General features: G+C 41.6%; 1 protein-coding gene across 1 annotated transcript; it reads left to right on the forward strand.

Moving 5' to 3' along the window:
• Positions 1-10,758: 10,758 nt before the first annotated feature.
• GPHB5 (glycoprotein hormone subunit beta 5) lies at positions 10,759-16,540 on the forward strand. Its single transcript, XM_047769507.1, has 2 exons — positions 10,759-10,963; positions 15,567-16,540. The coding sequence occupies exons 1-2, from the start codon at positions 10,760-10,762 to the stop codon at positions 15,753-15,755; spliced, it is 393 nt and encodes a 130-aa protein (XP_047625463.1). The 5' UTR covers position 10,759; the 3' UTR covers positions 15,756-16,540.
• The last annotated feature ends 478 nt before the right edge of the window (positions 16,541-17,018 follow it).

The raw sequence follows: 17,018 nt of genomic DNA on the forward strand, positions 1-17,018 counted from the left end.
TGCTCAGTGGGTCAAGGTTCTGCCATTGCCATGAGCTGTGGTGTAGGTCGCAGACGTGGCTGGGATCCCGTGTTGCTGTGGCTCTGGCGTAGGCTGGCAGCTACAGCTCCGATTTGACCCCAAGCCCAGGAACCTCCATATGCTGCAGGAGCGGCCCAAGAAATGGCAAAAAAGACAAAAAAAAAAAAAAAGAATTATGGGTTTGAAATATTTACCTTATTCAGCTCTTAAAAATTTCAAACTACGTCTCTTAGTCTTTGGCAAGCATTTTGCAAAGGTGGGTCAGTGGTTCCATGAGACACTCAGTACCCAGAGAGAAACGAATCTTAGGTAAGCCCTAAAAATACTGCTGTTCATTATACTCACAGCCATGGTGTCTTCAAGCTCTTATATTGTGTTTTCCTTCATCTCAGCCTTTGCCTGTCCAGCTTATTCTTTTGGCTGGTGATTTTTTTTTCAAAGCCTATTCTTTATTATGAAATTCTTCCATTCCTTTGATTATATTAGTTTCTCATCTCTGGCCCAATAACTATCCTGGCTTTGTCAGTCACTAAATGTCATTAGGGCCATCTCTACTTATGAGACATTTCTCCCTGTCATTTATTCTGATGTGGGCTCTTCAGTGATGTGAAGGTAAGAAGCAGTGATTCATCTAGGCAGACCAGCACATTTCAAAAGACTGAGACTCTCAAATCAAGTAATGAGGCTCAGCAGATCAGAAATCAGATTCTGGATACATAAGCATTTTGATAAATTTTGAAAAAAATCATCTCTTTTATGGACTCCTTGCTGCTCTAAGCTTCGAAATCTTATACGCGTCATCTGCATGGACTCAGATGTTTCCATAAGGTTAATCTGACCATCCCTCACTGTAGGCCATCGTTTCTCACTGGAACAACACATAGCAAAGTGGTTAAAACATCTGGCTATGGGGAACAGCAATCAGAGCTGCATTTGAACCCTAGCTCCATCACTCATTTGCTCCAAGACCATGGTCAATTTGTTTAACTTCTTTGGGCCTCAGTTTCCTCATCATAAAAGGTAGATAATAATATTTCATGGGATTGTTATTTTTGAATTAATAGACAGGCTACATGAAAAGCATCTAGGAGTTCAAATAATTATTCCTTGTCATTGGGTAGCACCATCCATGCACTAGATCTGTTCTGTCCAATATGGTAGCCATTGCCTGTAGCTCTTAAGGACTTGAAATGTGGCTGCTTTGAACTGAGATGTGCTCTCAGACTCCAAAGACTTAGTATAAGAAAAGGGTGTAAAAAGAGTGTAAAGTACTTTATTAATAATGTTTTATATTGATTATATGATGATATTGAGTAAAATCTTATTTTAATGCTTAACATGCTGGAATTATTACAAGTATTTTTAGCTGTCCCTTTTATTTTCTTAATATGATTACTAGTAATTTAGACTTTTTTTTTTTTTTGTCTTTTTAGGGCCGCCCCCGTGGCACATGAAGGTTTCCAGGCTAGGGGTCCAATCGAAGCTGTAGCTGGCGGCCTACACCACAGCCATAGCAACTCGGGATTTGAGCTGCATCTGCAATCTACACCACAGCTCATGGCCACGCCGGATCCTTAACTCACTGAGCAAGGCCAGGGATCGAGTCTATGTCCTCATGGATACTAGTCGGGTTCATTAACCACTGATCTACAATGGGAACTCAGACTACTAGTAATTTAAAGTTGCATATGTGGCTTGAATTCTATTTATATTGGATACCTCTTATGCTTTGAATGTAAGACTTATCCTGCAGGACATATGAGATTGTAAGCAAAGGGTTACCTGGGTCACCACAGCACCCCCTCCCCTTACCTGAGCTGGTGTCTTTGTTCCAGTCTGTCCCCTCACTATGCCCACAGGAGCTTTCTGAAACACTTGCTTGGCTCGTACTTTTACATTAGAATCACAGTTGAGCCCTTCAGAGTGCCTGGCCTGTAGCCCATCTTCTGCTACTGTCCTCATTCCTCTTCTCCCTGACACACTCTATGCTGAACCACAATGACTCCTAGTAGCTTCCCAGACTCACCACACTCTCTTCTATGGATTTATTATTCATTCAACAAAATGTGAGCCTGGCAGTAAACAAGACAGACAAAGAATCTTAATTCCAACAGTGGAATCAATGTGTGGTTTCCTCTGCCTGAAGTGAATTATCTCCCAACTTGCTGGAGTCACTTTGATAGGAAGTCTAACATCTCATAGCATCCTATCTCCATTTTTATAACTTCACTTAATCCACTTAATGTTCTATTGACTTATTTTTTAAGCTTCTGGTTCTTTTAATTTCTCAGCAGTAACACTTAAAAATTAACTATTTTATTGGGAGTTCCCGTCGTGGCGCAGTGGTTAACGAATCTGACTAGGAACCATGAGGTTGCAGGTTCAGTCCCTGCCCTTGCTCAGTGGGTTCACGATCTGGTGTTGCCGAGCTGTGGTGTAGGTTGCATACGCGGTTCGGATCCCGTGTTGCTGTGGCTCTGGTGTAGGCCAGTGGCTACAGCTCCGATTGGACCCCTAGCCTGGGAACCTCCATATGCTGCTGGAGCGGCCCAAGAAATAGCAAAAAAAAAGACAAAAAAAATTTAACTATTTTGTTTTTCTTAATGTAGAATAATTCCTTTCATTTAAAAATTCAGATATTGACATATATTAACATTGTATTAATCTTAGTGGTACAACATGATGATCTGGTATATGTATACATTGTCAAATGATTACCACATTGTTTTGTTACATCCATCACTACACAGTTACAATGTTTTTTTTTTTTTCTTGTGACAAGAACTTGAATATCTACACTTTTTAGCAGCTTTCAAATGCATAATACAGTGTTGTTAACTATCACCATTATGAACATTACATTCACAGGCCTTATTTACTCATAACTGGGAGTTTGTAGCTTTTGACTGGCTTCATCCATTTTGCCCAGCCTCTAATTAAAATGCTATTTTATTTGTTGTTGCTGTTTGTTTGTTTGTTTTTTTTTTTTTTAATTTTAGGGCTGCACCTGCAGCATATGGAAGTTCCAAGGCTAGGTGTTGAAATGGAGCTGCAGCTGCCAGCTTACACCACAGCTTGTGGCAATGCCGGATCCTTAACCCACTGAGTGAGGCTAGGGATGGAACCCACATCCTCATGAATACTAGTAGGGTTCGTAACCCACTGAGCCACAATGGGAACTCCTTTTGTTTTATTTTTAAATCAATTTTTAAATTTGAGATAGTTGTAGATTCATATGTAATTGTCAGAAATAATACCGAGATACTGTAGTACGATATTACAACCAGGGTGTTAACATTGATACAATCACCTGTCTTCTTTAGATTTACCCAGTTTTATTTAGATTTGTGCATGTGTGGGAGTTCCCATCGTGGCTCAGTGGTTAACAAATCCGACTAGGAACCATGAGGTTGCGGGTTCCATCCCTGGCCTTGCTCAGTGGGTTAAGTATCCGGCATTGCCGCGAGCTGTGGTGTAGGTTGCAGACGCCACTGGGATCCCACATTGCTGTGGCTCTGGCATAGGCCAGCAGCTGCGGCTCCAATTGGACCCCTAGCCTGGGAACCTCCATATGTTGTGGGTGTGGCCCTAGAAAAGGCAAAAAGACAAAAAAAAAAAAGATTTGTGCACGTGTGTATATTTAGTTCTATGCAATTTTATTACATATTTTGTTCATTTGTTTATCACCACAGTCAAGAGCCAAACAATTCCATCTTCACACAAATCCTACATTTGCCCCTACTAACCACATCCATTTCCCTTTTATCTCTGAGTCTCCTTGACTACTGGCAACCGTGAGTCTGTTCTCCATATCTAGAATTGTCATTTCAAGAATATTATATAAATGGAATCATTAGCTATATAACTTTTTAGAGCTGGCTTTTTTCATTCAGCATGAATCTTCAAAATTCCTGTGAGTTGTCATACGTTATTCCCTTTTACAGGATTCCATGATATGGGTGTACCACAGTTTGTTTAACCATTCACCCACTGAAGCACACCTGAGTTTTTTGGGGCCGTTATGAATAAAGCTACCATGAACATTAGTGTACAGTTTGTGTGTGTGTGTGTGTGTGTGTGTGTGTGATCCCATGGCATGTAGAATTCCCAGGCCAGGGATCAGATCTGAGTTGCATTTGTGGCCTTTGCTGCAGCTATGTCAGCATCAAATCTTTTAATCCACTGTGCCAGGCCAGGGATGGAACCTGCGTCCTGGTGCTAGCAGAAACACCTGATCCTGTTATGCCACAGCTGGAACTCTTATGTAAGGTTTTTATGTGAACATAAATTTCCCTATCTCTGGGATAAATGCCCAAGGGTGCAATTTCTGGGTCACATGTACTTTTTTTTTTTTTAATCCCTCCCATGGGACTATTGATTCTTTGGGGGCAGGTTCTTAGCTCTGCTAATATTTTCATCGCGTGTACTTAGCGTGTTTCTGACATGTTGTAATATTCACTAAAATATGGGACAGAAAGAAGAAAGAAGAGATAAAGCAAAAAGAGAAGGAGGAAGTAAATCTATCATTATCCTCAGTTGATAGCTATTCCACCTCCATGCCTCCCAATATCATCTTTGCATTTTTTTTTTTAATGAACCCAGTGTGCCGCCAGTGGTAGACAGTGTCTGGCATGTGGTAGCTGCTTAATAAATATGTGTTTTCTGATGAAAACTCTGGAGAGTAGAACAGCTCTCCTCTTCTCTGTCTCCTCTCCTCCCTTCACCCACTCCATCACTCAAGCACAGGCCCAGGTGCATACAGACACACACACAGACACATGCACGCAGACACACACATGAAGACACACATGTGAAGACACATTCACACAGACATACCCACACAGACACATGCACGCACCCTGGTTCCATGATCCCAAGAACCTTTTTTTGGAACAAAGCCAGTAGCTAACAAACGAGGTGCTGTTGCCATGAAGCTTAACTAACAACAACCTTGGCCTTGTTTGTGTGACTGCCTGGGGAATTACAAATGAAGGATTTGGGGACCCAGCAGCTCTGTGGACTCATTCCAGTGAGAATACAGGATGCACTTGAAATAAAGAATGCTTCTTTGTGACTCATTAAGCTCTTCTCTGTTCCTCTCTATTAGGCATGTGTCTGCCATGCCCTGCAAAGCTTTGACATTCAAAAGTGGAAGAGTCAGGCGGAAATAAAAACATTCCACTTCAGCACCTAAGCCATGTGCCCCTTAATCTGAAATAAATCTGTGACAACTGACAGATTCTTCTTTCAAACAGTTGTAGAGAAAGGCTTGACTTGTCCTAGTAAATCAGACACAGGCTTCATTATTTTTAGTCTTGTTAAAAAAAATGTTACCATAGCAACTACACCATCATCTAGGGCAAATGTTATCTCTTTAAATCAATAAAATGAAGAGCTATCACACAAATAGTACTTTGAATAGTCAGCGACTTTTCAATGAAATTAATTTCTTCTAAGACTTCACATTCATTTTCATTTGTAATCCCAGAATGTTTATCTGTGTATATAAGGGACATTAAAAGCAACCTACAACTTGGTAAAATCCAAGGCTGACCTTTCTTGCATCTGTTTGCATAAAATCATGAATTCTATTATTTCCTGGAAACACATAGCTTCATTTGTGGTTTTTTAAATTCATCTACAGGAGGCATCATGCTAATTAATTTGACCTTTGGAAAGCATATTGTATATTCTGAAAGGACAATGGGAGAAACATGAGAGCATGTGCATCTTTTCTCAGCTCTTAAGAGACCACTGTAAGTGATTCAGCAGACAGATGAGCCCTTAAGGGCCTTCACTTAGGACCTGAGGAACAGAGTGGGTACCCAGTATGTGCTGGTTGGTCAGTCTGACTTTTTTTTTCTTTTTTGGCCATCCTGTGGCATATGGAACTCCCAGGTCAGGGATCAGATCCGAGCAGCAGTTGTAACCTATGCTGCAGCTGCAGCAACACCGATTCCTTAACCGCCTGCATTCCTGGTGCTGCAGAGACACTGCCAATCCAGTTGCACCACAGCATGAATTTTGGTTTGACTCCATTCTTGGTCAGAACTGAAATTGTTTGAGAATATTCATGAAAAAGTATTACTGTACTAAAATTTGTATAATTTTAATTTGTATTTACTTTGGTAAATTTTATACCCACAAAGTGTGAGATTTAGACCTTAAAAATGAAATCTAACCTGTCAGACTTTCTTTTCTACTGAAAATTGTGTTCATTTTAATGACAGTTCAAAGCACCACAGGCTGCCCAGAAGCACAGTTAGTACCTGCCCATGTCACCTGGTTTCAGAATGCTGATAAGGTCTTCTGGCCCCAAACACTTTGCTTCCTCTATTTTCAGACTCATTTTTTTTTTCACAATTACTACTTTTTTCTTTTTCTTTCTTTTTTTTATTTTTTATTTTTTTTTGCTTTTTAGGGCTGAACCCATGACATATGGAAGTTTCTGGTCTAGGGTTCGAACCTACACCACAGCCACAGCAACAAGAGATCCTTAACCCACTGAGTGAAGTCAGGGGTGGAACCTGCATCCTCGTGGATACTAGTCAGGTTCATAACCCACTGAACCACAATGGGAACACCCACATTTAGTACTTTTGAAGTCAGGGTATGCCTAATCATTAATGGACATAATTTTTTCTTGGCAGCTTTTTATTTCTTGGGGCTACACACAATGGTGATGGGAAAAAAGAGGGAAACATCTATTGCCTCCTTATCAGGTATCAAAGACTGAGATAAACAATCTCTAGACTTTATTCTGTAGGATGCACATATGAACTCCAGGAAGGAGGTGTTTTCAGTTTTGTGGGAAACTGAGACTCCGTGGGTTATAAGACTTATCCAAGATTGCAAGCTGGCAAGTGTCAGAATCAGATGAACACAGATTCTAAATGACTTTATTAGAAATACGAACCTTTGGATTCTCCATCTTCTTGTCCTCAGCTTATGTTCACAAACAGTTTGCATAACTTTAAGTTCCGGTGCTAGGAAGGACCTTATGAGTCATAGAGTCCAATCTGATCACGTTACGCACGAGGAAACTGAGGCTGAGAGAAGTCATTTGCTCAAGAGAGTCACAAAAGGATCAGCTAGGGAGGTTTTGAGGCTCTGGCGATGCCTCCCTCTCCTGCCTGGACCAGTCCTCACCCCTTCAAGGCACTGACATGGCTCCTTCCTCCTTTGTTGTCCTGCCCCCACCCCCACAGACCTCAAGATGGTTCTCCTTCACCTCTTTTCCCCTCTCTTACCCCTAGTGAACCTGTATCTTGTGACTCTGCCTCCAAGGAGTGAATCTATGTGAAGATAATGGATTAAGATGAGAGATGGTTCTGCAAGGCCTGTGCTTGAAGATACCAACCCCATCTTTGCTACATAACGAGAGGAACTTTAATGGTGGAAACATCAATGGAAATGGAAGAGAAGGTGGCAGGTACAAACTAAGGTGCTGAGAGATTCTGTTGGGGCCTTAAGCAACCTCACACTGCTGATAGAGAGGCAGATGGCAAAGACTGCAAAAATGTGGCATCCATATGCCATTCCTCTTTCCTACAGTCATGATAAAGGTGGTGGGCCACTGTCCTCTGTGTGCAGAATGGAGTCAGAGGCTTTTCTTAACTCAGTGTCCTAGGCGGCACCATCAATTGACTGCAGGTGATTATAGGGATGAAGCAAACCAACTTTCCATCCTCAGTGTTGTCAGAAACTTTGGAGGCAGGTAGATTACTGAATAACTGAGCCTCCATTTCTCCCAATGGAAAAAAGGGAGAAAATATATTTGATTTATAGAATTATTGTAAGATTTAGAGATAACACATGTAAAAGCACCGCAGATACCATGGAGTAGGTGCTCAGTGACTGTAAACTGTCCTTCTTATAAAGCTAAGGCTGATGGGCTTAGGCATGATATCGTAGTCCTGCAGTATAAAGAAGTTGGGGATTGTGAAAGGAAAGTACTCTTGGCTTCCCTTTTGTCTGTCTTTATCTTGTGACACTACAGACACAAGTATGTATGTTTCAGGTCTCTTCTGTAAGGGTTGAACAGGCTCAGGTCAGGATGGCAGCTCACTGCTGATTGGCCAGCTCTTGGCCCAGCAAGTTAGGAAGATTCTACCAGGTAAGCGGTCTATCCCCATATTACTCCAGGTCTGGTTATACTGCCCCCAGCCTGAAAGGCTAAAGAGAGTTCTTTATCCCAAACCTAGTTCAATTTCTATAAAATATATATTGTCTGACTCTAGAGATAGGTATTTTGATGGTATAGTGATGGATTCACTAAGGGTTATATGTTTTGAAAAAAAAAATCAAACCCTTAATGAGTAGCATGTCTATTTAAAGAACACCTTTCTTTGAAGAAAGCAGAAACGCCTTCATTTCTTTATTTAGTATCATTTATTTATTAACATGCATCATAAATGTCCCAGGATATGTCATTATTAGTTATGATATGTAAACTCCTAAAGGCAAGGATGGTGCCTGCTTCATTTATTTTTTAGAGCACCCAGAATAAGGCTATGAATGATGAGGTTTTTAATCCATTTTTATGCTACATTTGCAGACTAGAATGTAAACTATGTCTCATCCTCATAAAAAATACTATTTCAGGAGTTCCCTTTGTGGCTCAGTGGTTAACAAACCCATGAGGATGTAGGTTGGATCCCTGGCCTCGCTCAGGGGGCTAAGGATCTGGCGTTGCCATGAGTTGTGGTATAGATCGCTGATGCGGCTCGGATCCTGTGTCGCTGTGGCTCTGGTGGAGGATGATGGCTGTAGCTGATTTGACCCCTAGCCTGGAACATTCCATATGCAAAGGCGTGGGCTTAAAAAAAGCAAAAGAATACTATTTCAGTTTAGACTTTTAAGAACCAGAAATTGAATGAAACATTTCCATTAGAACAGCACTGAATATCCTTACATGCAGCACACATGCATACTTATTCGTTTAATTTTTAAAGTATCAAGATTAGTTGACTTTCTAAGATAAAACACTGCTCAATGTAGAAAAGGTAAAACATGCTGACAACTACATGGAAGAAGTAAAAAGTCATCTTTACTTCCCATGCTGGAAGATAATCACTTTGAACCTCCTAGTATTTTTTTCCTGTGTGATTCATTTAAAATTGTTACGAATATGATCCAATCCTTAAACTAACTTTAAGACTTTCAAAATATTTCTTCTCACTGTGATTTCCATGTTTTTGTTTAGTGAGCCCCTGTTCTTTCCAGGAAGATTTATTGTTTCATTATTTTTCAATGCATTGAAATGTATTATGAGTTGAGGGAAATAGTTTGCCCTGAGCTGCTGGTGCCCGCCTTCTGTTTCGAAGGAAAGTTGTGGTTACCATGAAGGAAAATCTAATCCATCTTGCCCCAGTGCACTTGTTCTCCCAGAGCCAGGTGAACTACCTTTGACTGTTTCCCTAGGATTATGTCACCCACCAAGGTAACTTTCTGTTTCAGTAGGTGATGTTAAGAAACAAAACAACACCCTTTACGTTAATCACTTTTGGAAAAGAGAGAAGGGCTTTATGTCCCAAGGCTTTGATGTGTTCAGTGGTTCCTGTAAGGCTCTGCCTCCCTTTTGTTTTGATTGACAAGACCTTTCCTATATATTTGAGCAATCAAGCAGCCCAATAATAGAGGATAGAGGTATTTTCCCAGAGCAAACTAGTACCACTTGGGGTGGTGACTTTCTGAAACCTTAGGTGCAAGTTTCAGCTTTAAAAGAAGAGTTCACTCCAGAAAAATCAGGTAAGTGCTTCTTCACACTTGTAGCTCCATTCCTACTGAGGGTAAGTCCAGAAAACCCTGCTAAGATGTAGGAGGAGTGAGATCAGTTTGGGAATAAATAACTTTGTAGCCTAATTCATAATGAATTGGGGCCATTCTATAAGTGCAGGGTCCACCCTAGTTTGAACATCTAGGTATGTTCTGACTGCTGGGGCCAAACATGAAAGCAGTGATTCTGACTTCTAAGAGCATAGGGAATGACCAAGACACAGAGAAGCTAGACCTGGCTGCAGATTGGGGTTATGTTTTAAACACCCTTGACGCTTTGCATCATTTGGATATAAATTCAATCACAATGAGGTACCTATCACAGCAGAGGTATAGTTTGTAGCAAAGTAGGACACATTTTCATGAATGGCCACCAAGTCAGATGCATGTGTCCATATCTTCTGCATACCCAAGTTTGGTGGTGGGTTGGTTGGGTTAGCAGTTATACATGTGAAGCATACAACTGTTATTTCTCTACCTTCTCCCCCTATGCCCCATCTGTGACATTGGAAATATAATTTTGAGCAGAACATGTACCAAGTACCCTGGGTCTGAATACAAATTATTTGTGTGTGTACATGAAATATGATAGGATAGGCATTGCTTTGGGTGTTACTCTTACTTTGTGTTCATTTTGAGGAGACCGTTGGAACATACTTCTTTAACACACAAGCCAAGCCCAGCAGTTGGGGGGATCCAAGGTAAAGCCTGAAGATACCCTTGGAAGATGGGTTGTCTAGGAAGCTCAGTGAGCCAATGGAATCCATCCTGGAGCTGCTTGGAGGGAACTTTTAGCATTCGTGTGGGAGTTTGTGGGCATTGATAATTTCTCGCCCCATTTCTCCTTAAATGGCTAAGAGCAGAGTCCCTTTGATGACAACCAACATGCTATTGGCTGCCTCAGGGTGGCAGCTAGATCTGTTAATAAACTGTCTTTCCTTTCCCTCTCCTGGGGAACAGCATGAGGCTGGCACAGCTTGTCCTTGGTCCCACGATTCTTCTCCTTCTGGCTGGCTGCGCCTGTGTCCTCGGCACCTCCAGCGGGAACCTGCGCACGTTTGTGGGCTGTGCCGTGAGGGAGTTTACCTTCCTGGCCAAGAAGCCGGGCTGCAGGGGCCTTCGGATCACCACGGATGCCTGCTGGGGACGCTGTGAAACCTGGGAGGTGAGTCCCAAGACCAGCCCAGGTGGTCGTGCCTTTAGGGCCAGCCACTTGGCCTAGTTCTTTTTTAAAAAATGTATTTAAAATTTTTTCTTATGGCTGCACCCATAGCATATGGAAGTTTCTGGACCTACACTGCAGCTGTGGTAACACTGGATCTTTTAACCCAATGTGCCAGGCTAGAAATGGAAGCTGCACCTCTGCATCAGCCTGAGCTGCCGCAGTTAGATTCTTAACCTGCTGCACCATGGGCGGGAACTTCCGCCTGATTCTTACTTTCTTTCTTTCTTTTCTTTTCTTTTTCTTTTATTATAGATTAGCAATTTTATTTTTTAAGCATTTTTTTATTACTCAAATGAATTTGTTACATCTGTAGTTGTATAATGATCATAACAATCTGATTTCACAGGATTTCCATCCCACAGCCCAAGCACATCCTCCCACCCCCCAAACTGTCTCCTCCGGACACCATAAGTTTTTCATTTACTTTATAATGAAATGAGGTAGAACTGGGGTACCTACACTTCCCTGTGGATTAAATAAATAAACAAATCAACTACATGGTATCCCCAAAAGTAATCTGGAAGGAACATGAATGACATTGCCCTTCTAAGAGAGCATTGATTAATTTAATAACATGCTTTACACGATGTCTGTGTATTTGTGGGTCACCTCCGGGAGTTCAAGGTGTAATTTTTTTCTACCCTTTTCACAGATGATGCTGAAGAATTCAAGGGATGGCTGACTGCAAAGTCATGTAGGGAGGGGTCAGCAGAAACTTTGGAAAAAATTCTTGGTTCAAGCTTGTAAAGGAAAACTATTCCTCGTACCCCTCCACCTGTGCAAAAGCCAGCCAGTTACCTGGAGAGACCCTCAGCTATTAGCTGAGAGGGTGAGGGGAAGTCTCAGCCCATCCTCAGTGCTTTGCCCAGAGTCCCCCTCTTTCCCTCCCCCCCCAGGATAATTCCTGGGGGGCCCTCAGAGATTACCAGGGACAGATACATTGGGGCCTTTTATATGTAATTACATCAAGCTTTTTAAGAGAGATTGCATTTAAAATGGGATAAAATCTCAAAGTTAGGACCCTATTGGGCTGAGACAAGGAGACGTTGAGGGGTGAGGAGAAAGAGGGCTGTTCAACACTGCATCAGCTCACATCACAGAGTGACTGCTGCCTCTTCCCACTGGGGCCTGAGCTGGTGACTACAGAGGTGGTAGATCTGATCTTGTCACCCTGGCTCAAAAGCTTTTTTTCATATCCCTGTCCATATTTATTCCTTGATGCCTGTCTCCAGCAGCGACTCCACTAAGCCTTTTCTGACTGTTAGGTCAGCCTACTCTACCTTTTTTTTTGTTGTTTAATTTTATTTGAGTATACTTACAATGTTGTGTTAGTTTCAGGGTTACAGCAAAGTGAATCAGTTGTACATGTACATATGCATATATCCATTCCCTTTCAGATTCTTTTTCCATATATGTTATTGCACAGTATTGAGTAGACATCCCTTACCCATCTATTTTATATACAGAGTATGTATATGTTAATCCCAACCTCCTAACTTATGCCTCCTCTCCATGTTTACCCTTTGGTAACCATAAGTTTGTTTCAAAATCTCTGTTTCTGTTTTGTGAATAAGTGCATTTGCATCATCTTTATTATATTCCACATATTGGTGATCTCATATGATGTTTGTTCTTCTCTACCTGACTTACTTCACTTACATACGCTACCTTTTGTCTTACTTCCTCCCCCACCACACACTTGGTTTTAAGTTTTTTGAGAGCAGAGATTGATTCTTGCACCTTTCACAGTTCTTGTCAGAGTGATGTGTACACACAAGGGTTTTTATAAATGTCTGTTGAATTACAATGGATGATCCTTTCCTGGAGTCCTATACCCTCTTGACCAGTCAAACCCATTTAGAAGCCCACGAACACTGTTTGAAAGGGAAAAGTGTCCTTCTCCCCAGAGACTCAGAAAAATCTGCTGTCACTGGGGTAAACTCATGGCCCCATGAAGTGAAGTGAAAACTCAATTGTAGTGGATACCTGACATGAAACTTCGGGCGATGCTTTCTTGTATCCAGGGAGTGGCCAGGCGGTGCCTTCTCTGCTCACAGCTGTGTCTAGGCTATTTGGAGCTGTTATTGCCCTCCAGTCTCAAACCTCTATTCCCCTTATTTCAGCCCATCTTTTCTTCCCCTTATAAATCAGTGAACATCTTTAATTGGCTAACAGTCATCTACAAGAGGTTAGGGACTGTGTTCTCACTGGAGAAATGGAAGGAAGGACTAAGACCATCCAAGAACAAGGTTTTCATTAAAGTCAGCCAGCTTTAATTATGCCTTTACTGTGCTATCAAAAGGGAGGTGCCTTATAGAAAATAAAAGTATGATTTATTCCCCTTCCCCTGCCCCAGTCTAAAAGTTTCTGAGATGTAAGGCACTTATTTTTGGTAACTTAACTGGGGAGCATGTCTGAAAATAAGGATGTTCATGATGACAAAGTAGCTGGATTTACTTTGAAGTCTGAACTGTTGCTGAAAATAGTCTTTGCTCATGGCCTGGGTTTAGGGTTGCCTGTGTTAGAAAAAAGCCCCATGAAACCAAACCAGGATCCCAGTTAAAGCTGAATGAATGTCAGATTAAAAAAAAACCACCCCCTTTTTTTCCTTTTTGGTATAAATCTTTCCCATGCAATCTTTGGGACATACTTATATTTTAAAAATTGTTATTTGAAATTCAAACTTTATAGGATATTCTGTATTTTATCTGGCAATGGTGCCTGGGATTCCAGATTTCTGAGTGGAAGAGGACATGGAACAAACTGAGGAAGGATAAAATGTTACCTGATGATGAGGAGGAAGAAGGTGATGTTAAATTCAACTCTCCTATGAGGTTCTTGCCAGAGGCAAGACCATTATTTCTGTGACATTCATGTAAGAACTTCATCCTGGTTCTCCATTAAACACATGTCATTTGCCCAGGACCAGTGAAGCTGCTGTCTTTGGAAAGCTTGTTGGTTGTTATTTTTATTACTATGTTCTTACTTTTGAAATTGCTCTGATGAGAACAATGGATTGTTTACATTTACTGAACATGTAATTGGTGCTGGGTGGGTGCATCCAGGACATTTTCCCCTTATTACGTTCTTACTTTTGAAATTGCTCTGATGAGAACAATGGATTATTTACATTTACTGAACACGTAATTGGTGCTGGGTGGGTGCATCCAGGACATTTTCCCCTCTCAAACAGTGCTCGTGGGCTTCTAAGTGGGCTTGACTGGGGAAGAGGGTGTAGGACTCCAGGAAAGGATCATCTCTTGTAACTCAACAGACATCAAAAGGCTTGTGTGATGCACAAGCTGTATTTCCACAACAATGCTGTTTTACAGATGAGGAAACTGAGGCTTCAAGAAGTTCAGTGGATTTCCAAGGTCTTCAACAAGTGACAGGACAGGGATTTCAAGCTTAGAGGGTCTGACTGTAGAGTTTGAGATTTTAATTTCTACTTTGTGCTGGTTTCCTGATATATTTATTAAAATTATCTTTGAATTCATGACTACTAAAAGGTGAAGGAAGGAAGTGAATCCTTCAGTGATCAGAACCACTGCACAGGGCATTCAAGGACCTGCTTTGCTCTGTCTTCTTTCATTGATTCAACAAATAGTTGTTGGGAATCTCCAGGGTTCCAGGAACCACTCTAGGAAGTAGAGGCATAGCAGTGAGTAAAATGGGCAAAAACCCTTGTCCTAATGGAGTTTCCTTTCTGGAGTGGGAGAAACACTATGCAAATAAATAAAATATATAATATATCATGTAGTCCTGACAGGTGCTTCAGAGAAAAATAAAGCAGGAAGAGGAAGAGGAGAGGAAGAGGAAGTGGCTGGGTGTGGAGGTGGAATGTTGCAACTTTAAACAGGATGGTCAGGAAAGGCTTTCCAGAGAGTGCGAGGTTGGAACAAAAACCCAAGTTTGAAGAAGGAATGGATTACAGGGGAGAAGGGTGTCAGGCAGAGGGAAGAGCAAGTGCAAAGGTTCTGGAGAGGCCCTGTTGCTCCTGCGTTTGAGAAACAGTTGGAGACTCCTGTGGCTGGAGCAGAGGGCGGGAGCCAGCAATACAGGGTTGTGGAAACCTGATGGTGGAGGTGCAGGGAGATGGTGTAGGGTCTTGAGGGTATTTGTAAGGACTTTGACTTTTGCTCTGAGTGAGATGGGAAACCACATGGGCTTTAAGCAGAGGGGAGATAGGATCAGATCTATTTTAAAAGGATCACTTGGGGCTATCCTGTCATAAATAGACCTTAGGGTGTAAAAGCTGAAGTGAGGAGACCAGTTAGAAGGCTTTTTGCAACGGCCAAGATTATTCATTTGCTAAGTATTTAGCACCTGCTGTGCACCATGGGGTCTTCTGGGAGCTCAGGAGATGAGAGTGAACAAAATCACCTTCCTGCTTTCAGAAGTTTGCTATCTCCTGGGAAGAAAACAACAAACATGGAAAGAGATGAATAACAAGCTAATTTCTGATGGTGATAAATGGTAGCAAGCAAATGAAGCAAGACAGTATGTTCTAATGGGTTTTCTGTTTTCTCCCTGGGGGGGACAGAAGCCCATTCTGGAGCCCCCCTACATTGAAGCCTACCATCGAGTCTGTACCTACAATGAGACCAAGCAGGTGACGGTCAAGCTGCCCAACTGTGCCCCGGGAGTCGACCCCTTCTATACCTATCCCATGGCTGTGCGCTGTGACTGCGGGGCCTGCTCCACTGCCACCACGGAGTGTGAGACCATCTGAAGCTGCTGTGACCTGTAGAACCCAGCCAGCAGCCTTGAGCCTCATGGACCCCCTGCTCTGGCAGCATAGCAGCTATACCCCCGGACTGAGGACAGCTGAATTTGGACCACACTGTGGAGGAGGTTACCTGTCACCCTACACCCAGCTCAGGCACAGGGCCCAGAGGTGATATACTTATATGAAAAGTGCCAAGAAATATTTGTGTCTTCACAAAATTCACACACTGCAAATTAATTTCTCTTTACCTTGAATCTCAGAATGTAATTCTTGGATCACAACCCTCCTCCAACTTGGATTTATAATAGGCCAATGTTTTCAAAGCATTGGGCATAATTTGGAAATGGGGCTAGAAGGTCTTTAAATTCTCATGTCTTATAATGATGGGTCCCCAACTAGATTTATGATCAAAGTGCAAGAAATTAATAAAACCAGTGCTTTAGTCCTCATGCCCTCTGAGGAAATCTAGTTGCAAGCTTCCTCAGAGAAAATACTGTTCTTTGGTTTTAACTGAGTGGTTGCTTGCACAAGAACTAGAGATTGCTCAGATTGGAAAAGGGAGGGCAATAGTAGCTCAAACTGAAAGGAGTCTGGGTTTGGGTGATTCTTTTCCCAAGCAAAATTCCGAAAATACCTTTAATATCCTTGATTAAGAGGCCCCTTTATGATAAAAAAATCAGAAAATATGTGCTGTATAATCTTAAAAACTAATGAAACCAAACTCATGTTTTTAGACTCATGTGATGCTTCCCCAAAGCTCTGCCCAAAATGATCAGTCACAACTGTTCTTTCCCATTTAGCATATTTTAAATTTAAACTGGAATTTTTCCAGTTCAAAAGATTTACATGTTTGTGGGGTAAAACTGCACTGCTGACTCAGAGGAAAAAAGTCTGTGATGGTCTAGCTTTTGCCCTCTTGAAAATCTTACAGCAGCTGATTCTCTGACTTAAAAAAAAAAACTCTAATGTTACACAAGTGTCTTTAATTCTGACATTCTTGAGGTTGAAATTAACCTTGTTCCTTTTTCACATTACTCCAGGAAAATCTGTATTAATGCCAATAAAATATTTCCTCTGTCTCTTGAATTCATGAAACCCTTTCAGAAAAGTTTTTATTCTCTAACACACTTGGAAAAACAATAACAAGCACCATAAAAACAAGCTGAAAATTATACTTACTTGCACATTGATTTGGGCTGTCATATTTAGTAGGGATGCAGATTTTGTCTGTGAACCATGAGTCCCAAAGGTGGTTCAGTCTGTATT

Source organism: Phacochoerus africanus, chromosome 2 (assembly GCF_016906955.1).
Source record: "Phacochoerus africanus isolate WHEZ1 chromosome 2, ROS_Pafr_v1, whole genome shotgun sequence".
Lineage (NCBI taxonomy): Eukaryota > Metazoa > Chordata > Mammalia > Artiodactyla > Suidae > Phacochoerus > Phacochoerus africanus.

Bases quoted from the DNA above. Each gene is read 5' to 3' on its own strand.
- GPHB5 (XM_047769507.1), top strand. From the start codon at position 10,760: ATGAGGCTGGCACAGCTTGTCCTTGGTCCCACGATTCTTCTCCTTCTG. The intron at 10,964-15,566 runs GTGAGTCCCAAG...TGGGGGGGACAG, and splicing joins GACGCTGTGAAACCTGGGAG to AAGCCCATTCTGGAGCCCCC.